Source organism: Equus quagga, chromosome 2, assembly GCF_021613505.1.
Source record: "Equus quagga isolate Etosha38 chromosome 2, UCLA_HA_Equagga_1.0, whole genome shotgun sequence".
NCBI classification, from domain to species: Eukaryota; Metazoa; Chordata; class Mammalia; order Perissodactyla; family Equidae; genus Equus; species Equus quagga.
In genome coordinates this window covers 78,751,943-78,779,866 of record NC_060268.1, presented here as the reverse complement: position 1 = coordinate 78,779,866, position 27,924 = coordinate 78,751,943, and the positions used below count along the sequence as shown (strand labels likewise).

The 27,924-nt window shown below is 35.6% G+C and overlaps 1 protein-coding gene across 5 annotated transcripts in view; it reads left to right on the top strand.

The window, feature by feature from the left end:
• Window positions 1–27,924, top strand: part of TJP1 (tight junction protein 1) — a 111,263-nt gene that overhangs the window by 58,250 nt on the left and 25,089 nt on the right. For all 5 annotated transcript variants that reach the window (XM_046652313.1, XM_046652311.1, XM_046652312.1 and 2 more), the window contains exons 6-15: window positions 2,242–2,345; window positions 2,893–3,061; window positions 3,860–4,007; window positions 17,251–17,390; window positions 18,200–18,305; window positions 21,008–21,158; window positions 23,530–23,638; window positions 24,847–25,066; window positions 25,350–25,534; window positions 25,635–25,730. In XM_046652313.1, coding sequence (XP_046508269.1) covers window positions 2,242–2,345; window positions 2,893–3,061; window positions 3,860–4,007; window positions 17,251–17,390; window positions 18,200–18,305; window positions 21,008–21,158; window positions 23,530–23,638; window positions 24,847–25,066; window positions 25,350–25,534; window positions 25,635–25,730 — 1,428 coding nt within the window. The remainder of the gene's footprint in view (window positions 1–2,241; window positions 2,346–2,892; window positions 3,062–3,859; window positions 4,008–17,250; window positions 17,391–18,199; window positions 18,306–21,007; window positions 21,159–23,529; window positions 23,639–24,846; window positions 25,067–25,349; window positions 25,535–25,634; window positions 25,731–27,924) is intronic.

Below are 27,924 nucleotides of genomic sequence, written 5' to 3'. Positions count from 1 at the left end.
ATTTCTCCAGCCCAAGTCTGTATACTGTTGTGTTCCAACTGACTATTAGGCATATTCACTTAGTGTTCCATATAGGTCCTGCAAATGAAACTCACATGTCCCTCTTAAAATTTTTCTTTGTGTTTCTTGTGAAGTATCCCATTGAATATATTCCTTTCTACCCAGTTTCACAAGCCAGTCACAGATAACATGGTAGTTATCCTTGACATTTCTTTTTTTCTTCATTTTCCTATGCCCAGTTAATACATTCTAACTTCTTAAGTACCACTCTTAACCATCCCACTTCTGCCTTTCTCTCCCACCATCACCCTTGTCCAAGCTCCCATCATTTCTTTCTTTTTCTTCCAGCTTTATTGCGGTATAATTGACATTGTATATAAATATATAAAATTGTGTGTATTCAAGGTGTACAACATGATGATTTTATATACGTATACATTATGAAATGATCACCATCAAGTTAATTAACACATCCATCACCTCACAGTTAGCTTCTTTTTTGTGTGTGTGTAGTGAGCACTGTCATCTTTTAGTGCACTCCTTGAGTCTGATAAACTAGTCTCTAGATCCTTTCTGTCGATTCTGCAGACTGGTTCACAGAGTTAAAGGATCCTCTGGGATGCTTCTGTCTTATTTTTTTGCCCCTCTTTTGGTTACTTCTCAGTCCCAGCTACTCTACAGTTAAACTTCAGCAAACCTGCCAAGTCTTGCCTTCATTCCTTTTGGGGCATTTGTTTTTAACCATTCTGCTTCTATTCCTCCCTCACCACACACACTCATACACCCTCACTTTTAGTTTTAGTATTTCCATCTTAGTATTTCTTAGATGACCTTGCAGCTTCAATGTTTCTTCCTCAGGGAGGCCTTCTTTGACCTCTTACTAGACACAAGACCCTATATTGCCCCATCTGAACTCTTCGTCACACTTGTAATTCCCATGGTAACATCTTTTCCCCTGCTGACTATGTAAGTTGCCAGAGTACAGGGACTATCGTTCTCATTTGCTGGTTTTTATCCATAGTGCCTGGCACGTAGTATTTACCCAAGGACGTATTTGGAATAAATTAATACATAAGGAATATTTTGGAGTCATCTCTGTACTGGTTATTTTTAACTTTTTAATCTTGAGTAAGGCCAGTCTTTGAATCAGTACTGTGTTTCTCTGTGATGCAGTGACCATTTCTGAAGCGCGTACAGTTGGCTGTCTAGATCCCCTAGGAAGTCATTTTCTTTTTTTACCCTGATTCTGGTCCCCCTTCTGAGCACTCTTTGTATATTTGCCTTAAGTTAAACTGTAACTGTGGTGTAGCTTTTAGAAGCTTGGGTATCAGGTCTGCTAAATTATGCCATATTAAAAACAGTTTTGTTTCCCATCTTGGTGGGCTCTTTTTTTTGCTTTTCTTTTTAATGTAGTAAAACTCAAGAGTCCTTTTCTCTCTTCTGACAGAACTAGCAGCAATCATTTTCCTATTGACATTTTCTTGTAGTCATTGAACTAGTTTTTAAAAAAACAAATTCTACAGTTTTGCAAGCCCCTGGACAGTTTTCTGGACTCTCCTGGTAACTTCCTAAACTCTCACCACTCCCTCACCCACAGATACAGTTAATGTTGCCTCACTCACAGGTACTTCCTTGGTTGTTAAAAGGAGAAGACAGGTATTTTTAACTCCTGCCCACATCCGCCCGGCTCATTATAAGCCCTTGTTTGCTGCACTAATACGGGGTAGTATGTGCTGTTGCTCTTAGTATGTTTCTCTAATGTCAGAGATGTGTAAGATCAGAAATATTTTTACTCTAGGAACTGGGGAAAACAGAAAGAGTATATGCTTGGTAACACAAGTCATCAGTAAAATCGTCAGCCTTTCCAGAGTTTTTCCAGAACTCAAGCAATTTACTTTTTAGAATTGTATTCATCAGACTTTCTGAGAAGCCAGTGTATCAATACAACGTAGAAGAAAGAAATAGGCTTCTCTTTAAGGCTTTCTCTTCTTCAGTGAAATGAAAATACATTGTGTCGGTCTTCTCTTTGAACCACACACTTCTTTCCCTTTGCTTTCACATTGACAGTGAAACTTTTTGATGATTAGTGGAAATGTCTTCTTTGCAGGGTGATCAAGAATAATTTCTTGTTATTGATTATACTTAAAATCTTCATGCAGTGATGATTAATCTTAGACTTTTCAACTCTATTTAAGTGGCTTAGGATTTTACACTAAAGACGTTTAAATATATTTTTTTCAGAATATGGTCTTCGATTGGCCAGCCATATATTTGTAAAGGAAATTTCACAAGATAGTTTGGCAGCAAGAGACGGCAATATTCAAGAAGGCGATGTTGTATTGAAGGTATAGTCATATTCTTACATTTTAACAATCTGAATTAGAAAACAAGTTATAGTGTGACCATATAGCTTCTTCTCATGTTTGAAGCAGTTTTGCCAAAAAGAATTAAAAATCAATGTTTGGGGGACTGGATCGTTTGCCACTGTCCATTATTACATGTCAACACTGATGTTTTTCTTTAGGCATAGAGTCATCCTGAGAAAACGTCACTACAAATGTATGTCATTCGCTAGCAGAAGCTACTTTATAGACAGATATGTGTATTCTTACACAGTGTTTTGATAACTGCTCTAGATATTATTGAAATGTTTGTTTTTTTAGTTTGTTTATAAGTAATAGAAAGTGACAGGCTTTTGGGGAGGAGCTTTGGGTGTTTTGACAGAGCAACAGTGTAGTAAAGATTTTATTACTTAAGGAAGGAATACTTTGATACTATAAGAAAGTGTAAAGGGAATATTTTGCTGCTTATGGCAAGCCAAGGAGATGTTCTCTAAGTGAACATTTGTATTTTTGTCATTTACTTTCACTTAGAATTTCTTTTCTATTGCAGATAAATGGTACTGTGACAGAAAATATGTCATTGACAGATGCAAAGACATTGATAGAAAGGTCTAAAGGCAAGTTAAAAATGGTAGTTCAGAGAGATGAACGGGCTACCCTATTGAACGTCCCTGATCTTGCTGACAGTATCCACTCTGCTAACGCCTCTGAGAGAGATGGTGAGTATGGTTCGGTTTGGAGATTCCCTCTGACTTATTTCTTAAAGTACTAGGAAGATTTGGCATGTTTGAGTGAAGTAGTTTTCTACAACCTCTAAGACTTAGACATATAGATTTGGGGAGGATTTTAATTTTTCTCCCAGTTTTATTTAGAAATAATTGACATACATCACTGTATAATTTTAAGGTGTACAGCATGATGGTTTGATTTACATATCTTTTGAAATGGTTACCACAATTTGTTTAGTTAATATCCATTATCTCTGTATAGATACAATAGAAAGCAAGGAAATTGCTGCTTGTGGCGAGAATTCTTAGGATCTACTCTCTTTAACAACTTTCCTCTATATCATATAGCATTGTTAATAGTCATCATGTTGTATGTTACATCCCTAGTACTACTTTATGTTATAACTGAAAGTTTGTACCTTTTGATCACCTTCCTCCAGTGCCCCTCCCTACCTCTGGTAACCACAAATCTGATCTCTTTTTCTGAGTTTAGTGTTTTGTTTGTTTGTTTTAGATTCCATATATGAGTGAGATTGTACAGTATTTGTCTGTCTTTGTCTGACTTATTTCACTAGCATAATGCTTTCAAGGTCCATCCATGTTGTCGCTATATATTTTTTTTCTGTAGACACCTCACCACTATTTGTCAGTGGCTTATGAAGTTAATGCTTAAATCAACCATTTTATATAAAATTACATTTAGTAGCTTATATCCATTATCATTGGAGTACCTTATATTTTACAATAATCATTTCATGGGAAAATAAATAGCAGCCTTTTATTTAACAGACATTTCAGAAATTCAGTCACTGGCATCAGATCATTCCGGTCGATCACACGACAGGCCTCCTCGCCACAGCCGGTCACGATCTCCTGACCAACGGTCAGAGCCTTCTGATCATTCCAGACACTCTCCACAACAGCCCAGCAATGGCAGGTAATCCTATTGCTGAGAAACAATAGAGAAAACTGTTTTGTTTAAAACAAAATAGCTATGTGGGCTTGATACACATTCCTGGTATTGCTTACAAATAAAACTAAAAGATAGATTTTCTTTTGATTATTCAAGATTAGGTCTGTTTTTATTTATCAATTTAAGTATTTCTTTTCTAGAAAAACAGAGGTCAGTCAAACTTTTTCTTAAGGGCCAAATAGTAAATATTTTAGGCATACAAGCCATACGGTCTCTTATCTCTACTCAACTCTGTCTTTGTAGCACAAAAATAACCTTAAATAATATGTAAATGAACAGGCATGGCTATTTTCCAGTAAGACTTTATTTACAAAAACAGTTGGCGGACCCACAGCATTAGAAGATGCTTGCAAGCTTAAGAAATCTGCTTGGGAAAATTAACTGTAGTAGAAGCCTTTACTAGACAGGTTAACCTGGACTTTGTTTTCCCTTTTAAAGATACACTGTCTGGTGTTTATGCCAAAGTTTCTAGTGTGCCAGTAGTATGTGACTTCCCTGAGTTTACATTGTTTTTGAGGTCACATATACATTTGAGAATCTGAAGAAAATTATGACCCTTATCTTGAGAAAAATGCACATGTAAACGTATGTGTATCATTTACATAATGTATCTGGACATGCGCAGGGCTCTGCAGGCCACCAGCTGACCTATGGCTTAACAACAATCCATATGGAGAGCTTCTGGAGGCACTTGAAAATTCGGGTCCAGAGCTGAACAGTTTAGGATGAGGGATGGTGATGTGGGACTTATCTGCATAGAGGTGTTAGTTCAAGCCATAGAAGTCACTAAAATTGCTAGGAGAAACAATATGGTGAGAAGGCCAATAACTGGACCACACGGAGTACATTCCCTGAGGAAGATGAAGAGGCAAGGGAGAAGTAAACACAAAATGAAGGAGTACCCAGCTGGGAGAAAGCTTTTCTTAAAGATTGTCAAAAACTGTAGTGAAACAGTTATTGTACACCGCTGTTTTTAGATATTTGTGAAGCTGATTTTCTCTAAATTTCACATTTTAGATTTATAAATTACATTAACCCTGATTTTTATTTTAAGGTTGTAGTGATTTTTTAAAAAAGAAATATTATAATATGTCACATGCAAAACTGGTTTATCTCATAACTGATCATCTTTTTAACTGCTGCAGGTTAATATATTAATTCTAAAAGTCTTCCTGACACAGCATAGGTTATCTGAAAAAAGATTGTTGCCACAACTTATCCATAGTGATGTAACTAACACCCTGGATGATTCATGGGGAGTAGCTATAATTTTAACACATTTCTCTCACCTAGGAACCATGCTGGTATCAAGCAATTTGGATATGATTTTCCTCTTTGTTTTTTTTGAGGAAGATTAGCCCTGAGCTAACATCTACTGCCAATCGTCTTCTTTTTGCTGAGGAAGACTGGCCCTGAGCTAACATCCATGCCCATCTTCCTCTACTTTATATGTGGGACGCCTACCACAGCATGGCTTGCCAAGCGGTGCTGTGTCTGCACCCTGGATCCAATCCGGCAAACCCTGGGCCACTGAAGTGGAACGTGCGTACTTAACCGCTGTGCCACCAGGCCAGGCCCTGATCGTCTGCTTTTAAGAAAAGGAAATATTCCTCAAAATTTTGGCCATTTGGCAAATTCTAAATCTTAGGAAGTTTTTTCTGATATCCACTTTTTTTTCGTTTAGATTTGCTAAACACTTGCCATCTGTACCTTTAACTTAAAAGTTGAAGTGGTTTTTTAAAAAGGTGACCTATTTTCTTATTATATTGGGATGTTTTACTTTTTGGGGAACCTCAAGTGTTCTCATGGGAAACACCAGTTAGAAGAGAAATTTTAAAAATATAGAATCCTGGGCCCTGTTCTTTTCTATGTGCTACCAGATTTAGGAACTTGCAGTTAGAACATGTAGCTTATACTAAAGAAAAGATAGTACTTAAAACTACAGAAGACAAAAATCATCAGATTCTTTCCAAATTTTAGTGCTGAGAATTTAATTCCTCAAAATTCAATAACCTTCCTAGAGGCAAGATGTAAAGTATTACCAGTTGCTTAAAAGTTTCATTTCCCCCTTAAAGTTAATGTTAAAATCCAAATAACTGTGGAGTTTTAATTTAAGGGTGCCTGCATTGTGAGAAACAATTCAGATACAAGAGTAAAATCCTAGTATAAAAAACCACCATGGGACCTCCACATATTCTTTTATTTTTATTTAATTTTGCTTTTACAAAAATGTCTTTGTTTTACAAATGTTATTTAAATTCTATTGTTTAAATAAGTGTTACAAAAATGACTTGCTCTCTGTGGGAAAAGTTTCAGTTCAGTGTGTAGAGTTCTGGCTTGGTAATTTTCTTCCTAGATTTCTGAATATTTTTGTATATTTTTAGCTTATACAGTTATCTACTGAGAAGAATAATATCTTCATTTTGTTAGAGGCAATAAAATTCGTGATTTCTTTGGGCTTCGGTGCCAGACTTCCTGGGTTTGACTCCCAGCCTGCCATTGGTTACTTGCATGACCTTGAAACCTTTCTGTGCCTTAGTGTTCCCACTTGCTGTAAAGTAGGCATGGTCGCATGTAACAAAGTTGTGAGAATTAAATGTGTTGTTATAATAACTGGCACAAAAGTCAGCTGCGAGGAGTAGTAGTAGTAGTAGTATCTTGAGTTAGAGTTTCCACCATGCTTTCACATCTGCTCATGTTTAACCATTTTTAAGAAGATTTCCTCGTTTTGTAGGCAAGTAAACTTAATCTGAGAGGTTGCGATAAAGTCCATTGTTATAGAGTTGACAAGAAATTGGGGCCAGGATTAAAACTCTTGGCCTTTTGACACAAGTCTTTGACCTACTGGTATGGAGAAAGGGCAGTAAAAGGTTAAGTGCGGCTTCATCTTCAGGGAGCAAAGATCTGCAAAGTGTTCCATTATTGTCATGACCTACTTAGGTTCCTCTCTATGATATGATGTTCTTTTCTTAGAGAGCAAACATTATATGGACACAGTTCTGAGAAGAACATTACAAAAAAAAAAAATTGGATTGTGGAGATTTGCATTTTGTATTACTTAATGCTCAGTCATTCCACAAACTGACAAAGTTCATCTAAGGACTGAGCTGTTGTCTTAATTTTTAGGGGATGTATTTTAAAAAACAGAAAAAAAGTCTAATTTGTATTTAGCATTATCTATTTTGTCAAAATGGTTGCTTCTGAAGTACCTGAAAGCAGTGTTTACAAAAGACTGAAACTTTGTAGAAGTTTTAAGTATTCTCTTTATTCATTGTTTTTTTCTCCTGAGAGAAATGCGTCTACTAATTCTGAAGTTAGTGGTGTTGGTATTGATATAGCTTATGATATAGCAAATACATGATAATAAATTTGAATTTTACAGATGAGAAATTTCTAGCCTAAATCCAAATGTTGAGCCAAGTGAAACTCATGTATTTGGAATCGAAACCTTTTCCTTACGCAGTCCACATGTGTTATCAGCCTTATACAGGGTTGAGTTTAAGTTTGTGACTTTGTTCTCTGAGTGCCAAGTAAGTCCTAATACATATGCGTGTAGGGCATATAATATATCTGCTTAAATACCTCAGATAAAATAGATTACTTTAGATTAAATACCTTTAATTTTAAAATCTTGGCTTTTAAATTAAAGATCTAGTCTTTTTACTTATACATGTTACTTTTTTCGTCAGCTTTCATAATTGTTTTCTTTGATATTAGAGAGTTATAAATATTCTTTCATCCTAGTATATGTAGTTTCTGTCAAATATTGCTTAATTCTCTCTGGAGCAGTCATACGTATAACTTTGCCAATAGGCTAAAAATTATTGTTGAGACAGCCACATATAGCACTTGGACGTTTACTGTTTGAAAATATTAAAAAGTGACTATCTTTTGACTGATGAATCAGATTGTGTTTTCAGATCTTTGGTTTTAGTATTTGGTCTTAAATAAAAAATGTTTAAATACTTCCAATTCAATAGGTGCTTTATTCAAAACAAGATTTGCATGTGATATTGTTGGTAATTAACTTGGTGTAGGTACGACTGCATTTTCCTTTTTCAGACACAGTATGAAGTCCTTCATCTTTGTTTTGTTTTGGTTTCCCATTCATCTGTGAGAGATGGAAGAGGCTAGGTGGAATGATATGATTGATTAAGTATCTCAATGAAATTAATCAACCAATTGATGAATTCTCTCCCATGGCTCCTGTGTCTTAGAACTAGACTAATGCAGTTGGTTGTGGGTGATCTCACAGAGAATGTTCTACAGTGAACATTGAAAGTTTTTTTTACCAGTAATTTTGACATTATCCTCCTAATTCTTTCTTTATCAAATATTTATTGATATCACCTATGTGTTCTCACTGTATGATTATAAATTATGCCCTGAACAATCTAGGCAAGATCCCTGCTATCGTGGAGCTTATATCTGAGTGAATACAGCAGATAAATAAGTTCGAAATATGAAAAAATAATTTCCATTAGTGCTAAGTGCTATAAAGAAAATGAAGGTGATGTGATAGTGAAGGAGGAGGGGATGATATGAGATGACATGCTCAGGGAAAGGTCACCTCATCTTGAAATGAGAAAGAGCGAGCCTGCCAGATGAACATCATTACAGAGTGAGACATAGCATGTACGGTTCCTGAGATGGAAACACACTCAACTTGTTGGAAGAACAGCAAGAGTGGCTGCATCACAGGAGCAAAGGAGAATAAGAAATCTTTTTCTCTGTTTTGGAAAAATTGTTTGGTTAAGGAGAATGTGAAAGTTTTTTTTTACAAAAAAAAAGGCGCTTATTATTTGAATTATTACTAAATGTTTTTTTGCTAAGATTCTTTGTCTAACATTTCAAAGTGAGTAGAATATTGATGACCCATCCTGAATTTTTGTTATGTAAATAATAAGAGCCAAGTGTTATTTTCAGTCCTTGGGAGTTATAGGTTACTAGGTTAAAATTCCAATCTGAGTTTTAGTTTTTGCTTTGCTTTGTAAGGTGCCAGGCTGGGAGAAGACCACAGTTGATAATTTCTTTAGCTGGTGGAAACCCAAGTGTAGTCATGGTATGCTCAGTGATCGCTGATAGATTTTACCCCGAGAGGAGATTGTGGATCAAAAACAGATTCTTCCGCTTGCTAACATGGTTAAAAGCAGTAAATGTATGAAGAGTCTTATTTCCAGATTTAAATAATGTAGAGCAATCTTCTGTTGCCTTTCAAGAACCTTATTAAAGAATGAACAAAGAGCCAGCCCTGATGGCCTAGTGATTAAAGTTTGGCGCTCCTCACCGCTTCAGCAGCCCAGGTTCATTTCCCTGGTACAGAACCACACCACTTATCTGTCAGTAGCCATGCTGTGGCGGCAGCTCACGTAGAAGAACTAGAAGGACTTAAAACTAGGATGTACAACCATGCACTGGGGCTTTGGGAGAAAAAAAGAAGGAAGATTGGCAGCAGATGTCAGCTCAGGGCCAATCCTTCTCTGAAAAAAAAATAAAAGAATGGGCAGAGTATTGTGACCTTGGTCTCTTCTTATAAAATCAGCCAAACATACCACATAATCAAAAGGTAGTTTTACTCTAAATATTAATCTTAAGTACCTAATAATCATTATACCACCAGTGAAGGCGTAATGATGCTATCCCTTAAGTAAAAAAAACGATCTTCTTTACTCTTTCCTCACTTATTTGTTAAAAGTTCATTTTTATAAAGATTATACTTTTTGAACAACATATCTTTCCTTCTAATTCAGATTGGACTGGGTTAGTCATCATCATCATCATAAGTGATCATGTAAGATGAAAAGCTCTGTACAAAATAAGCTTGAAACCCATTTGTCAAAATAAGCAGTACAGATACTGAGATTATTTCAAAAGCATACATACACATAGATATTTCTAGAAAATAGTCTACAACATGTAAAGAATAAATTTAAATTGTGAGAAATTAACCTGCAAATATGGTAAAGGTATCAGGTAATTATTCCCCCTGCCTTCTCAGCTTACTTCATGAGTAACTCCTCACTTCTGTGTCCAAGTATCAGCTCAGAATCTCTACATCTCTCTGCCTTTCTCGTTCCTAGAATTCTGTATGGGCCATGCAGAGAGAGAGCCTTAATTTTCTAATTGCTATCAAGGATGAACTGCAATGGGTAATTATCTATTCATTTCCATATAAAATTTAGAAGATTAACAATGGTTGTAATATTCTGAGTAGTCAGACTTAAGTGTACCTTTAGTTTTTCTTTCTCATGAATTAGAGCCTGATGTTGAACTCTTCTGTTGGTGGGGAAGAACTTTGGAGTATGGTTAAGTTAGCTTCTAAGCATATCTTTATTGTTAATTGTGGCTGAGATGGCCCAATAGCTTTTAAAGGGATTAATTAGTACTTAGTTTTTGTTTTCATCCTTATCTATGTAGGTTTTGCCTACCTTTATGTAGTAAATGAGTTTCCGAAAAGACAGCATAAATTGGTTTTTGTAGGATGAGTAGTCTGTAACAGGAAGTTGGCATTATAAAAGGATGTTTTTAGCAGGGTGATTGTTCAGCCTCAGTTTATTTCCTATATTAAAAAGTGGTTGTTTTTTTTTTTAAAGATTGGCACTTGAGCTAACAACTGTTGCCAGGTTTTTTTTTCTGCTTTTTCTCCCCAAATCCCCCCAGTACATAGTTGTATATTTTAGTTGTGGGTTCTTCTAGTTGTGGCATGTGGGACTCCGCCTCAGCGTGGCCTGACAAGCGGCGCCATGTCTGCACCCAGGATCCAAACCAGCAAAACCCCAGGCCACTGAAGCGGAGTGCACAAACTTAACCACTCGGCCACAGGGCCTGCCCCAAAAGGTTTTTTTTAAAATAAGCCATGACCGTTTGATTGGGAAAGTGTTTGAGAGCTAGAAGTAAGAAAGAAACCTCCATGAAGAATAAGCAGTCTGGCGTATCTTATCAGACAGTGTCCAGTCAGGAGACACAAAGCACAGTTTCCATGAACAGGGCAAGTTTAATGTAAAGAGATAAAATATAGTGGGATTGGAGTAAGAGGATTAGCTAGTAAGAATTAGAGAACTCTTAGGAATATAAGAATCAGATGTAAGGAGCAGCCACTCCCCTGGTGCTGAGGTTGAATGTCAAAGGGAGAGGCTCCCCATCGCATCCCTAAGGCTGAGAGCCAGCCTTGTTGGAAAGGGCACACCATGGCTCACCTAATGGCAGAGAATTTGCTGTGGTATGTCGCCAGCTGAACTTGCAGGAAATTTGCCCTCTAAGGTGCTTGGGAAAACCATTCATGGGGAGGTGTCTCGTCAGAGACAATGTACTGTAAAACCATCCTAGAGTGTCACTGGGGAAAGCTGCTGACACTGAGTGCTTTTGACTGCTCTGTGCCGCAGGAGCTTGGTGAGGGAAGACACCAGAACCAGGAAGGAGAGCCTCCTGCAGTGTCCTTCCAGGTCCCTCTGCTGACCAAGTGGCCTGCCACCTTCCCACACTAATCGCCTCAAACAGTTGGGATTTTACACCTGAATTTTTTTTCTTAAAACAATCTCTTACTCCTTGTTGATCTGACAGTGTATGTTATCCTGCTACCCTGTTTACACAGTTGAGTGAATAAGACTTAAAGGCGGCTCTGTTTACAGTGAGTCCATTTACGTGAACTGTAAAACTTTCTTCAGAGACACTGTTCCACTACGTCTTTGTCTAACAACTGTCTTGCATGGAGCTTCTAACCAGCCCAAAGTCTCTAGATAAACGGATCATTACCATTAAATTGATAGGTACAAGTGAAAAATCCAGAAAACAAAACCTGTCTCCTTAGCCTCCAGGGAAAAACCAAAAGTGCCCTTAAGAGGGTCCCGAGGTCCCCTAGAATGCCTGAAGTTTCCATGGAGACTGCTAGGAGCCACAGTATGGCAGACTCAAACGTGAGTGTGAATCTGGACAAAGGTGGTTTTCGTATAAAGTTGACTTTCCTCATAATAGCAACAATTATTTTTTTATAAAGCTTAAATATTATTTGAGAGCCATTAAGGTAGAAGTATTTAAGAAGAATTTGAGGAAAATGTGTTTTCTTTTCTTTGTCACAGCCTCACCGTTTCTTTCAATAATTGTAGACTGATTATAATTTCACTGATTGTAGACTAATTCTGTGTGTCTAAATTTTGTTTTTGTCTTGCAGTGAACTTAAAGGTCACATTTGCTCATAACAGAACTATGTTTGGAAAAGTTGATCATTTTGGTTTATAATGTAACTCATTGCCACTAGCCACGTGTGGCTATTGAGCATTTGAAATGTGGCCAGTCCAAATTGAGATGTATTGTAAGTGTGAAATACACACTGGATTTTGATGACTGAGTACACAAAACAGAATGTAAAATACCTCATTAATAATTTATATTGATTACATAATAAAATAATATTTTGGTTATATTAAGTAAAATGTATTCATTGATTTTTACCTAGTTTTATTTAAAATGGGTTCTAGAAAGTTTTAAACTGCGTAAGTGACTTGCTTCATCATTTTGCTAGCACTGCTCTAGATCTACATCTCTTATTGAATAATGCCTCCATCTTTTGGTAGATAACAGAAATGCACAAAAAAGACCATGATTTTCAAATCTTAATTGTATGAAAAATTTAATAGGATAATGTGAGTTTCATCCATCTGAAATGTTGTCATAATAATTATATTACAGGGAAAAAAGGTGCTAGACAACATGATACGAAAATTAGCCAAAGATGAAAATACTAGCAGGAATTTTGCGTGATAAACAGAACAAGAGCCCTATTGCACAACAAATAACAATTTATTGGTTATCATTGGGGAGGACATTCAAATTAATATATTATAATTCATTCTGAGTTATCGAGATGGTAGTTATTAATGTCAGTTAGTCACATTTTAAATTTAGAAAGTTTTTTTAAGTTGAAAGAAGAAAATTAGTTGGAAATGTTTGTTTTTGGATCTTTTTTAGGCAAATAGTTTAAAGTCTGCTTGTTGCAGAACAACAGAACTCTATAGAACTAGTAAAATTACGTAGTACTTTAATTTCATTCTCTTTCTTTAAAATGTTCATATTTATATTATTTGCATTTTTTAATGCAAAGAATGGAGAGAGAATTTACTATTTTCTATTGCTCTTTATATTCTGAGGTGCCTAGAACAGTTTGGGGATAAAGCTTAATTGTATTTATTCTTGGACTAATTGTATATGAGATTTTTTTACATAAGCAGTGGAGAAAACTTTTGACCTTTTATGTTTTAAAAGTAGCTCACTCTGGTTTAAACTAGAAAATCCTTTGGTTTGTATAGTTTTTTCTAAAAGACTGTTTTACTTAGATGGAGCTCATTTAATATCTATAATTTAAAACTAGAGTACACAGAAGAAATGAGTATGAAAACAGAAACTTTGGAAAGTGCCTACGTTGTATTCTTTCAGGAGAATAACAAGAAAGAAACTTCTTCCTGGTAGAGACTGCTAATAATATGCATTAATAGAACCAAATTCTTTGTTTAAAGTTAGATTTAATTCTATTTTAAAACAACGTTCATTATTGTTTTAAAATGAACACTATTTCAAAGTTTTTTAGAACATTTCAGAGGCCAGCCCCATGGCCAGGTAGTTAAGTTCACCTGCTCCACTTTGGCGGCCTAGGGTTCGCCAGTTTGGATCCTTGTTGCAGACCTATGGACCACTCATCAACCCATGCTGTGGCGGCGTCCCACATAGAAGAACTAGAATGACTTATAACTAGGATATACAACTATGTACTGGGGCTTTGGGGAGAGGAACAAAGGAGGAAGATTGGCAACAGATGTTAGATCAGGGCCAGTCTTCCTCACCAAAAAAAAAAGCATACCTAAAAAAAAGTATGTTATTAAAAATATATGTACATATTTCAGTCTTTACTTTGTAAGTAATATGTAAATATTTTCTTGTTATAAAAATTGAAGTAATAGGAATAGATCTGAAATTCCTCTCGGTTGCTGTTTTGTCTCCTTCCCCCTCCAGCGTGAACAACTGTTGCCTGTTTAGTTGTATCCGTCTAAGTCTTTCTACATGCGGTCATGAACGTGCGCGTGTGTGTGTTTAAATATAGAGAGAGAATTTTTTAATACCTCAGTGGTGTCACACCATATATATTCTTCAGTTTGTGCTTCTTCACCTTTTGTTTTAAAGTTATTCTCTTGTCTCTACATATAGCTATTTCATTGTAACTTATTTTAATATTTCAGTTTTTATCTTTAATTATAAAAGCAATGTATGCTTATTAGAACAAGTGAAATAGGTCAAATCCATCAACTCCACCTCTCCCCACTTCCCACTCCTCTTGGATTAAACCGTTCTCCCTACTTGTACAAACGTTTAGCATCATATGTGGAGTTTGTGTGTGTGTGTTTTAATAATGAAAAAAGGTCAGGCTCTGCTCATTATTTCCCAGCTAGCTAATTTCACTTAACAACATCCTTCCGGCTTACTGTTTTGATGAGAAACTCTACGTATTATGGAAAGTCTGTTTCTAGGGCTTTGCCTGTGCAAGTGATGTTGTGTAGCATCTTTATGATTTCATGTACTGGCTCTTTTTATTCCTAAAGTAAAGAATGTCTTGGTGATATTTTAAAATTTTCATGGACACTGCCAGATTGGAGCTGAGCATCTTTTCATGAGATTATTGACCATTGGATTGCTTCCGCAGTAAATTGCCTGGTTCATTTCTGTTGCTCATTTTTCTTTTGGGTTGTTCTTTTTCATATTTTCATCAGTTGTTAGTAGCTCTTTTGGCAAGTGTGCTGCAAATATAAGTCTTCATAATATCTTTTCCTATGCAATTAAACATTTTTAATCTAGTGAAGTATTTCTCTCTTTCCTTTAGGGCTTCTGAATTTTTATCATGCTTATTTAGGGAGATGTCCTCCAGTCTAAGATTGTACAGATTTTCTCTAGGATTTTTATAATTTTTAATGCTCTTGTTGCTGGCATATTTTTTCCTTTTCCTTTTCATTTCCGTCTGATTGTTGAGATATTGGTAAAGATCTGCTGATTTTTTAATGTATTTATAATTATTCTCTTAATTCAAATAGTTTTTCAAATAGTTTTTTAGTATTCTTTTATACTCACTAAATTTTTTTCCCAATATTTCAAACTCATTATCTCATGATTATATCATCTGAGTCTTCAAATCAGTTGGCAGGTGTCACTGTGGTATTTACTGATTTTGGTGTAAATACATTCAGCCCTTCACTATTATGATGTTAGCTCTTCGTTTTGGAAAATAGTCTCATAATTAATGGTACTGCCTGGATCTTTGCTTTATTTATGATTTTCATTATAATGGCTGTTGAATTTTTTCACATGCCTATTTGATATTAACATTTTTTTCCTGTAATATTTGAATGTAATAATGAATTATGTGATAGATTCCTAATGTTTAACCAGCCATGCACTCTTGATTGAAATAACCGTGCTGTAGTCATTGTATAATTCCCTTAGCTAGTATTTTATGTAGAATTTTTTCCTCCCATTCATAATTTAAAATATCTGTTGTTTTCTTTTTTTGTACAATCATTGTGAAGGTTTGAATGTTAAGATTCTCAGGCCTCAGATTTAATTGCTGGTCAACAGAATGTTGAAAATTTTAAAGATGAGTACACGAGGTGGTTTTTGTCTTTGTCTTTGTTTTTGTTTCTTAAAGGAAGATTAACCCTGAGCTAACATCAACCACCAATGCTCCTCTTTTTGCTGAGGAAGACTGGCCCTGAGCTAACATCTGTACCCATCTTCCTATAAGATTTTTATGATACTATTCTCAGTGTTATTATGTGTCTTTGGAATTTTCCATAATAAAAAGTTTTTAAAAATTGACTTAGGGACCTTTCTTTATAATTGAAGAAACAGGAATTATTTTGTTTTTCAGAGGTTGGGAGAACTCAGATGTAAAACCTTCTATACCTTTTTAAATGGTGGATCTTGATTTATCTTTTTATTTGAAGTATATTTATTGGTCTCTTTTGTTAAAAGTGTATTGTCTTGATTCAACTTTTATTTATATTTTTCTGGGGAAACTATTGATGGACATTTAGTTTTAATTTTTTTGTTGCTATTAAAAATGATATCAGAATATTTTTACAACTGTCTTCTTGAACATATATGTATTTTTCTAGGATAAACCTAGAAGTGAAATTACAGATTATTGCATATTTGCTTTTTTTCCCCCGATAAATAACTCTCATTTTGCTCGCAAATAGTTGTACTTATTTACACTTATTTTTACCATCCATGATGAGTGTCTGTTTCTCCATATTCCTCCCTACAGTTGAGGTTATCATGTGAAAGTTCTCAAGAATGATAAGATGATTTCTAGTTCTTTTAATTTTCATTTCCCTAGTTACTGGTGAGGTCAAATGTGTTTTCATGTTTATTGTCTATTTGTATATCCTTTTTGGTGAACCCTTCTTCCTAGTATTTGTTCATTTTTCTCTTGAGTTGTCTCTTTTAAACTGATTTATAGTTCTTTATATGTTCTAAATATCAAATTCTTACTTATGTATGTTACTAGGTCAATATATGGTCTTAATATTTTTTACGTATGTCATGTCAAACTATATGAAATTCCTAATATTCAGCTGTTTGAATTTTAAAAAATCCCATTTCATTTGGTTCAACCCAATACATATATTTTTTCCAATTATTTGCAAGCCTTTTAACTTTTTATGTAATCACTTTTGTTGCTAGCTTATGGCTTTTGTGCATTGAGTCTTACTTTAAAAGTTCTTCTCTTTTTTCAATGATACAGACTTTTAAAAAATACTTTGTGTTTAGGACTCCATTCCATCCAGAATCAAGTTTATATTTTTGTCATTGATATGCATAGAGATCTAAGTTTTCTGAATTTGTGGATAATTGTCCCAGCCCCATTTTTTAAACAGGATGTTTTTTTCCAGCACTTTTGTACTACTACCACTTCCATAGATAAACTTTACTACTGTACATATATTTCTTCATTTTCTGTTTTCTTATATTGATCTATTTTTTCTGTTTCTCTGGAAGTACTATTCTAGTTTTAATTACTAGGTTTTTATGATATTTTGATAACTATTAGAGCAAGTCCCTTGTCGTTCTTTTTTGAAGTTGTCTTGGCTAGTCTTGTGCTGTTTTGTTAAAAGTAATTTTCACAATCATCTTCATGCTCATAATTTTTTGTTTTACTAATATATAGTCTCCGGAGCAGAGAAGAAGAGAGAATTTCTAAACCTGGGGCCATCTCAACTCCTGTAAAGCATGCAGATGATCATACACCTAAAACAGTGGAAGAAGTTATAGTTGAAAGAAATGAGAAACAAGCCCCGACTCTTCCAGGTAAGCCGAGCAAAATACTCAGTTCAGAAAACATTTGCAATCAGACTGAAGTAATTGTCAGGGTTTACAGAAAACTTAAAGATACACTTATTGTTATTATTATTATTACTACTACTACTGCTACCACCAGCATTTTCTTGTGAATTTTTTTGTATTTGACTTCCAGCTGTTGCCTCGTAAGTGGAAGATTGACATGGATCGGTAGGCGTTCATGAATTTTTTTTTCTAATTTTCTAGATAGAAATTATTCATGGTTAACAGCTACTCACAGTGAGTAAAGTTCTTATCTAGCACTGCTCATTAAAGAGAAATGTTAGGGACCGGCCCAGCAGCGCAGTGGTTAAGTTTGCACATTCTGCTTCTTGGCGGCCCAGGGTTCACCGGTTTGGATCCTGGGTGCGGACATGGCACCGCTTGGCAAAAGCCACACTGTGGTAGTCATCCCACATATAAAGTAGAGGAAGATGGGCATGGATGTTATAAATATTATAAAATTTATAAAATATTATAAATTTTATAAATAGCTCAGGGCCAGTCTTCCTCAGCAAAAAGAGGAGAATTGGCAGTAGTTAGCCCAGGGCTAATCTTCCTCAAAAAAAAAAAAAGATAGCATTTATAACTGTAAACTCTAATATATATAATATATATGTTCTTTATCTGGTTCTCTGAACTTATATTTTTACTGATGAATTTTGTATATATTTTAACAGACTTTTTATTGTTTGGTTATTTTCACTGGTTGCGTACATCATTATTCCATCTTTTTATAAAATAACTCTTGCGCGATGTTTAAATTTTCTTTCATTTAGAACCAAAGCCTGTATATGCTCAAGTTGGACAACCAGATGTGGATTTACCTGTCAGTCCATCTGATGGTGTCCTACCTAATTCAACTCATGAAGATGGGATCCTTCGGTAATACAATTTTAAACTTGTGTTGTCTTCTCTATTCATGATGAAGTATTATTTAAAGTGAGAATTCAATTGCAAATTATATTGCATATACTTTTTAAAATAGTATATTACCACTTAATGCTATGATTAGGGATTGTTTTGTTTTTAATTATTTATATGATAGAATCAGTTTGAGATTAGAGAACAACCAAGAAACTTTTTGGATGTTTACTTCTTTCTCACCACTGTCTCCTACCTAGTTTTTAGGTCAGGAATTACAAAATTAAAAAATAGTTTTCTATTTAGACATCAGAATTTTCACAAGCTTTCTAATGCCCCAGCGTAAAAAAAAAAAAAAAAAAAAAAAAATCAGCGTTTCTCCATTTCAGTACTATTGACCTTTGGGCCAGATAATTGTTTATCATGGTAGACTGTCCTCATTGTGGCATGTTTAGCAGCATCCTTGGCCACTAGCTGCCAGTAGCACCCCCTAGTTGTGATAACCAAAAATGTTTCCAGACATTGCCAAATGTTTCCTGGAAGCAAAATCGCCCCTGGTTGAGAACCTGTTCTGGATTAGTTAGCAACTCAAAGGTGGTTTTTGATATTCCACGCCTTTTATTACGCTTTATATTTGTACTTGATGGGATTAAGATGTAAATTTTATAACCAGATTTCAAACCATCATGGTCATCAAATTAGTCTTCTGTTCCCTCTGTAGTAAAAGGAATATGAAGTAATTGAAAATTACCAAATTTCTTGAAGTGAGTTAGAGCCAGACCCCTGCTCTCATCTGTTTTTTCTGTTAAGTTGGTTTACCACAAGAGCCAGCTAGGTAGAGAGAAATACCTCTTGAAATAGATGAGTATCACACAAGTTTAAAATCACATATTTTTAATACTAGGTAACTGATCATTCAAAATTTTATAAATTGTAAAGGAATAGTCCCCTTCTTTTTCCTTTCATAATAATTACTTGAAAGCTTTTATAACTCTTTAAGGTTTAAGAAACTTTAAGGGTTAAATTCCAGAGACATATTTCTCTGGGAGAGCCCTGAAGAACAGACACCAAAGAGGATTGCGGATGTGGGCAGGATTTGTAGCTGAACCGGGAAAGGTTTGGTTATTCATTCAAATCCAGTGAATGGATTTGAGGCAGAAGTAGTTAGTGAAAGTCTTCTTTTTACCATTGCAAGTAGTTGATATAATGTAAGTAGGGCAGAGTATAAAACATCAGGCATCAAGGGCACATGACAGTGCGATTGGGCCTAAACCTGTCCTGGAATAGTGGTTTTAAAAAGGCAAGTTTTGCTAAAGGACACAGACTACAATCAACTATTTTTACTTTTTGAGGCACACTACATTGGTCATTGTTAGAAGAGGACTTCCAGGTACATGGAGTCTTCAGGACTTTGAGGAAATGTTTAAGAGCTCTCTATACAGTTGGGTTGGGAGAGGAGTCTGTGCGAAGGCTCTTGACTCAACTGGAAAAGTAGGATGCCACCACAACCAAGAGACTCACACCCTCCATGATAAAACTGGTAAATAGTTTCAGGGAGGGACCAAGGAGGCCACGAACCCTGGCAGTGAATGACCTCATCTAACCTACAGGCTCTTATATTTGTGTTTAGCTAATGTTAGTTCCAGATGAGGAAACCATATCAAAAGCTAAGGTGGTCATTAGTTGGTTTAAAAGGAGTAGACATTTCTCTTTCCTCAACTCTTTCATTCATTTATTTGATTTGTGTCCTTTAGTTAGTTTTTAATAATTTGCTCATTGTTACTTAGTGAATTAAGAGGAAAGGGACTTTTTCTACACTTCATGTCAGGATAGGTAGAAGAATTGTGTGTCTACTTGGCTTGAAATGTGGGATAGTTATGGAAACCGAGAAGGATAATTTGTAATTATGTGTGTAACTTGTAGTTAATTACCCTAAAGGGTAATTTGTAATTATGATCTGTTTTTACCTAGCCATTCATCTAAGGCATCCTTCAGTATTTGTTTTAATATCACAAGGTTTTGACACTACACAGATTATAGAAGGATGTACATACATTAATTCTTTCCCATTCTCTCTCTAGCAAGAAAGGGGCAGAGATTGAATATGAGGCTACTCCAGAAAGGCTGAATGATGATAAGATTTTTATTTAAAATTCAGAAGGGCTGCAGAGTAAGTGATTTGTATGAACTACTGAAAGAGTTCATCAGCTGCAAAGTTTAAAAACCACTTCTATTGGATGTAGAGATCACAGTGCTTGGACCCTGATTTTGACTCCCTAGTATTAGAAAAGTTTGTCAATCTATGCTTCAATTTCTACCTCTAAAAAACAGTACTTCTCCATTATTCAGTACAGATGATATGGTACGAATTGAGGTGGGAAAAAATGGAAGATTTCTTTTTAGCCATAGGGAATGTACCATATATATCCAAGACTCTGAGAATTGGGTAAACATTGTTTTTATAATTTTTTAAGTTGGTATGTAAAGCAGTACTACCATATTAAATTCAGATATTTTAGAACTTATTTTGTTAATCAGAAAATAAAGTGCTATTAAATCTGATTTGAAATTCTAATACTAAATTTTATTCACTAGATGGTATGGAGGATATTTCAGAGATAATGGTCCTTTATTTCATTCTGAATATGGTTTTCATTGTAGCTGTTTGCTATAACTTTTCAGGCTTCTCTTAACTGTTTCAAATGAAATACTTGTTTTAACAGGCCCAGCATGAAATTGGTAAAATTCAGAAAAGGAGATAGTGTGGGTTTGCGCCTGGCTGGTGGAAATGATGTCGGAATATTTGTAGCTGGCGTTCTAGAAGATAGCCCCGCAGCCAAAGAAGGCTTAGAAGAGGGTGATCAAATTCTCAGGGTATGTCAGTATATCAGAAATGTGGGTTTGAAAGTACTTAGATGTCTAGAAAAAGGCATCAAACACAGCAAGCCTAATATTATAGGTTGTGATCTATATCCCAGTCTCTTGAACCCATTAAACATTCAGATTAAGAATCCAGCAGGTTTTGGTTGTGCTGGACTTGTCACTTCCCTTTCCTGCGTTTGCTCTTGTTTACTGTTATGTTATGTGTGACTTCACAGTGTGATGCTCTGATTTCATTTTAATCTCTGCTATTCATAGAATCTACAAAAAACAAACGTTTTAGATCCCTCTAATATCCACCAGGTAGTCTTTTTAAGTTCAACTAAACATTCAGGCTGGCAAGACTCTGCCATGGGCCACAACTTGCCAGCAGGGCAACATCACATGTTCCTCTCCCATGGGAATAGTCCTTGGAGCAGTCCACTTGGCCCTCTGGGACCTTGTTTACTCCAGATGATGGCTCAGGGGCAAGGAGTTGAGATGTACATGAGGCACATACCTACGCTGCCCTTGCTCTGAAGCTTTATACCCCATAAGAGAGAGGACCTGTTACAAGAGTCAAGAAAGCCCAGTTTAGATGCAGTCTACCGATAGAGTCTTTCTTCTTTTGTTGTTTTTTTTTTCCTTTCTCTTCCATAAGCAATGATGCCTAGTAATGTAGTACCATCTTTCTCTCTCCTCTTCTCTTAAAATATTCAAACTGTCTGGTAGATAATTACGTCCCATTTAAATCAGAAAATCAAATCTATCAAATGTGAGTTTCTTTTTTTGCTCTACCTCGCCACCTCAAATTGTCATTGCCACCTCTTTTCTGTTCTCTTCCTGCGTTTAGGCTATCTCCTGCCCATGTCCTGGATTCAGTCTGCTGCTCCAGAATCTTGTTGCTTTGTTCACATTTTTCTCTTTCTTTCTCCTCTGGCTCTTTATCTATCCTCCACTGTCTTACTTCTCTCCTTTTGTTGAAGATATTGTTGAGTCCCTTCCCTCCTTTCTTTTCATTCGTTGCTGTCATAAAGTTTTATAGTCTGGCCTCCACCTTAACCACCACTGAATCTGAATTTTCGTAAGCCATCATTGACTAATGTCATCCCCAGCCCTCATTTTCCTTTATTTCTTAGCAGTGTTTTGACTATCTTAAGTAATCCTTCTTGTAGTACTTTATTGCTTGGATTCTGTAACACTGCCATTCTGGTACCCCTCTAATCTTTTTAATTTTTTTCCTACCCTCTTTAATAATTCTTCTAAAACTTGGGGAGTGTCAGTAGCTCCCTGCTTCCCTCTTGCTTTGTAGTGTCCATCTGTGGTTTGGTCACTCAAGATAGCAGCCCACAGTCAGAATCTTTTCACTCTAAGCTTTTTCCCGTGTTCCCTCACACTGTGCTGGCTGCCTGTGTCCATTTTCATCCTCCTCCTTTCCCTTCAAACTTAGCATGTCAAAAAGTCAAGGCATCATCTCTGCCTTACTGATTTCCACCTGACATTATATTGTGATTGCTTCTGATGATATTTACATTGTTCTCAAATACAACATTGTATAATTTCACTGTACTAGAGAAATTAAACAGACCTATCTATTACGATCTCATATCCTATTTGAAGTATTCAGGGCATACATCATTTTAAAAATATTTCTTAATAGTTTATTTTTATTTTGTAGCAAAAAAGTAGTGTATGTTGATTTTTTTTTAATGTGAAAAATCTCCAGAAGTTGAGAAGATAATCTACCTGTAATCCTGCATAGTCACTGTGGTGACTTTTTAATAAGTTTTATTTTGGTCCTTAAAGAACTTCTAATATAAGTAAATATTGACTTGGCAGACATTGAGCCTACATCATACGGATGCTCTTACAGAGATGCCACAGTGTATGCACTGTTTCTTTTTAATCCTGTTTCCTTTTGATTTCTTTTTCAGAGACTAGTAAAAAGTACGGCTCTACTGCACCTTCACAGAATTAAAAAAAAAATTTTTTTTACTGAGGTATAATTGACATACATTAGTTTCAGGTTGCATTCACAGAACTTAGAACTTAAAAATTTAAAGCTAGAGATTTTGCAATAATAGATATTTTGAATTGGAAGTTGTCTTTTTTGCTCAAAATTGGTTAGATTTTGCAGTGGATGATCTTTAATGTCAGGTTACACTGTGAATAGTCTGTAAGTGAATTTATACCTTCACTCCCTTTACTTGGTTTCTGCTTGTTTTAAATTAGAATATATTTTCTCCAAAGTAAAATAAATTTCTTCCCTCTTAAAGGTGTGGTATTTTCAAATTAGGTCAACTCTGAGAATGTTTCCTGTGTAGATAAATATTTTTATAATCTTAAAGTATGACCAAGAGTAATTTGTGAAATGTATTTTAACCAGGTAAACAATGTAGATTTCACAAACATCATAAGAGAAGAAGCTGTCCTTTTCCTGCTTGACCTCCCTAAAGGAGAAGAAGTGACCATATTGGCTCAGAAGAAGAAGGATGGTGAGATACTGTCAGAAAATGGAGAAAATAAACTTGTTGAAGTTTGAGGACTTAAATAGGGATTTTAATTTCACTTTTGTAAATAAATCACTCAAAGTTGAGTGAAAAATGAATTTGTTAATCTCAGAGGGAGTTTAAGTCATTTAAGGGTTCACAATCTTACACTGTGCTCATTAGCACAGAACAGTAGGCCTAACTTTATGACACTCTAATTTAAGTAGAATGCCATCCAACCCTTTATAAGGCGTAGAAAAATCCTAGTTGTTTATTAGCCATCAGAACCACACAGAAGTATATACAAGCAGCTTCTGAATTTTGTACTAATGTTACCTAAGCAATATACTGTCATGTTTATTTGCATTAATTCAAGAGAATGCCTAATTTTCTCTGTGGTTAAGCAGATAGACTTTTCATTTAGAACATGGCTTCTCAGCCGCAGCACTATTGATGTTTTGGGCCAAATAATTCTTTGTTGTAGGGGCTGACCTGTGCATTGTAGGATGTTTAGAAGCATCCTGGCCTCTACTCACTAGACGCCAGTAGCACACACACCCTCCTTCAACACACACAATTGCAACAATCAAAAATGTCTCCAGGGGCCAGCCCCAGTGGCCTAGTGGTTAAGTTTGGCATGCTCCACTTCGGCTGCCTGGGTTTGGTGCCCAGGCACAGACCTACACCACTCACCTATCAGTGGCCATGCTGTGATGGTGGCTCACATACAAAATAGAGAAAGATTGGCAACAGATGTTAGCTCAGGGCAAAATCTTCTTCATCAAAAAAAAGAAAAATGTCTCCAGATATTTTCAGATATCCTCTAGGGGAGCAACATTGCTCTCATTTGAGAACCACACATTTAGAAAATGGGAATATTTATAGTATTTGCAGTGAAATTAAATTAGGTGATTTAAATAGAAAGCATGTATGTGGCTTTAGACAAGTTGCTTTCTTTATCTGTTTCTGCACCAGTGTCCTCATCTGCAAGATGGAGATACTAAGAGTTCCCATTTCATGAGGTAATAGTGATGTACATGAGACAAAATACTTAATACAGTACCTGATACATAGTAGGGATTCGACATTTGTTGGATACTGTTGTTTTTGTTATTGTTAATATTATCAGTGCATCTTTACATAATGTATTGCCTTCAGATTAGTTCCTTTATTCCACTAGCCATTGATAATGTTTTTGTTTTGATTCCTTTTAGTTTATCGTCGTATCGTAGAATCAGATGTAGGAGATTCTTTCTATATTAGAACTCATTTTGAATATGAAAAAGAATCTCCCTACGGACTTAGTTTTAACAAAGGAGAGGTGTTCCGTGTCGTGGATACATTGTACAATGGAAAACTAGGCTCCTGGTTGGCTATTCGAATTGGTAAAAATCATAAGGAGGTAGAACGAGGCATCATCCCTAATAAGAACAGGTATGAATGTTTGGATACTTCTCAGCACAAGTTAAATGATGGCAGATTTCAATCCCACTGGGAAATTTTGGCTACATAAAGAATTAGTTTTCATTGTATTAACCATATCTGTAATTGACTTAGTTGTGCAAACTCTTTTGTTTTAGTTTAACCCTTAAGATTTAAACTGCATGTGAAGGTCTATCCAGTATTTTGACATTTTGTTTCATTATGGGTCTTTTTTTATTTTGTTTTTTAAATACTCTTATTTTATTTTACTTTTTCTTAATCTTTTCATTTTCAGAGCTGAGCAGTTGGCCAGTGTACAATACACACTTCCAAAAACAGCAGGAGGAGACCGAGCTGACTTCTGGAGATTCCGGGGTCTTCGCAGCTCCAAGAGAAATCTTCGAAAAAGCAGAGAGGATTTGTCAGCTCAGCCAGTTCAAACAAAGTTTCCAGCATATGAAAGAGTTGTTCTTCGAGAAGGTAGTGTATTTTCTACAGACTAATCTAATACCCTTTAATGTCAATATGCTTAAAAAAGAAAAGGTATAAACTATGATACTTTTTTTTAATTTTTACCCAGCTGGATTTCTGAGGCCTGTAACCATCTTTGGACCAATAGCTGATGTTGCCAGGGAAAAGCTGGCAAGAGAAGAACCAGATATTTATCAGATTGCAAGTGAGTAGCCTCAAGATTGGCTTAAGATGAGGTTGTGGGTGTTTGTTTACTAGTTACTCCTCTAAAGGATAGGTCTGATCCATTGACTTAATAGAAAAAAACCTTTTTGTAGGTCAAAATTTGCAGTTTACCCCATATATTTAATTTGGAGGGAAACCCTGAGTGATTGTGTCCTTGTTCTACCAATTCTCTTTAATAATAAGAAGAATCACCATTATGAAGTTCTAGGCTTCATATGAAAACTGCTTAGCACACAGTCTTGCTTAATCCTGGCGGTATCACCATGGGGTAAGTATTAGACTGCCTATGCTGAAGTCAAGCAAGCTGAGCCTTAGGGTGGTTATGGTCGGGACCATCACCAACCTCTTTAGTCTAAACTTTCCTGATGACACTCAGCTAATGAGTCACAAAACTTGGCTTTGAACCCAACCCTTTCTGGCTACAATCCAGGGCTTTCAGTTATTAAGCTAACAGAAATTCTCAAATATGTGAAAAGGGTAATGAAAGCATGATTCATGCTATCAGTTATTATTGCAGACAGTTATAGTAAGTTAATGTTAAACATAAATATTGAAGGTGTAGTGTTTTAAATGCCTAATAGATTTTGCTTGCAGATTTTTTTTATTAGTTTAGCTATTATGGTACTTTAAATATACAGACGTAGTTATGACCCTTGCTTTAAGTTATTTGTAAAAACTCAAACTATTTTTTTTCTAATCAAAAATTATCATTCTTTATTTGGAAAAGTTAGAAAACTAATTTTGACGTATATCACCATCACCCTAAATTTGACCTTTTTGTATTTTTTCCACCCTTTATAACCATACTTTTGCAAAATTTTATTTATACCATTTTTTAATGGGTAATACCATATTTGCATTTTATTATCTATTCAATCAAATTGTGGTTGATTAGCCTTCTATTGTTTATATAGTTTGTTTCAATTTTATATTTTACTATTATAAAGGATGCAGAAATCTGTTCATATTTTGTTTGCTTGTTTATACTTTACCTTGTTTCCCAAAGATTTTAAATCCTCAAGAATATAGCTTTTTCCATATTTATGGTGATTTTCTTGGACAAATTCCCAAAGATAGAAAGGAATGAAGCCTAGGACATGAACTTTTTCTGGCTACAAAGGCTCTGCCTTTGTTGTTCCCAGTGGCTCTGTATGAGACACTCATTCACATTTTTAAACTACATAAGTACTAATTTAAAGAATCAGGACATTGCCTTATTATTATATTACTTTTCATTTGGTTGCTGGTGAAGCTGAATGAGGATATTTATTTTCTGAAATTCAGAAAATTTGCATGCAAATGATAGTAAAATTTGAGCAAGTTATAGATTATTTCTGATTCCCCGTTCAGTTTGTTAGTTATTTTCAGAAGAGATCTTTTTTTGGTCATTGTTTGTAGAGTAACATTTTGCCTGAAGAGGTTGATGGTGTCCCCGCCCATAACCAAACTTAGGTTTTTTAAACTCGGGAAGAGCAAATGTGAAGATTTACAAACCTCTATCTTAAAGAGGAATTGATTTGTTTAATTGGGTTTACCCTACATCCAGGCTCTTATCAAAGGGACTCAGATAGCTTAGTTATGTATCCTCTTTGACTCTAATGAGAGTCTTTTGAGTTAAGGAATTAGTAGCATTTTCTCCAACCAAACCTTCAAGTTGGTCTCTCTCTCTCTAGTTCTCCCATGTCCACCAGATTTGAAACTCTGCCCTCTTTTCCCAGGGAGCTTTGTCTCATAGTCTCATTCTCTAGATTCATTCACCTTATCCCTCAGTGTGACTTTTGTCCTTCTGAATTGCTGCCTTTGTCTGGTCTGAAACACCAGAGCTCTTCCTTTGTTTTCAAGCTTTCCTTGTGACCACAGTCACAGACACTGCTTTGCTGTTTTAAAATGTGAAGAATTTCATGTAAATTGGACCTCTGAGATTCTTGGTTACAAGTCAGGCTGTGCTGAATTTGGCATGTTATACACCAGTAGGGAAGGACAGGTGACCAATATGAAACCACAGGCCGTCTCACAGTTACAAACTAATGGCCTTCTCTGCTCCCGGGTTCCCTTTCTACTGCTATAAAAAAGGTCTCTAACCCAGAGCTTCCCAGCCAGTCTGCTACAGCAGTGTTGCTGATGGGTTATGGACCTGCCCAGGTACTGATCTCATCAGCCCTCAGTGGCTTGGT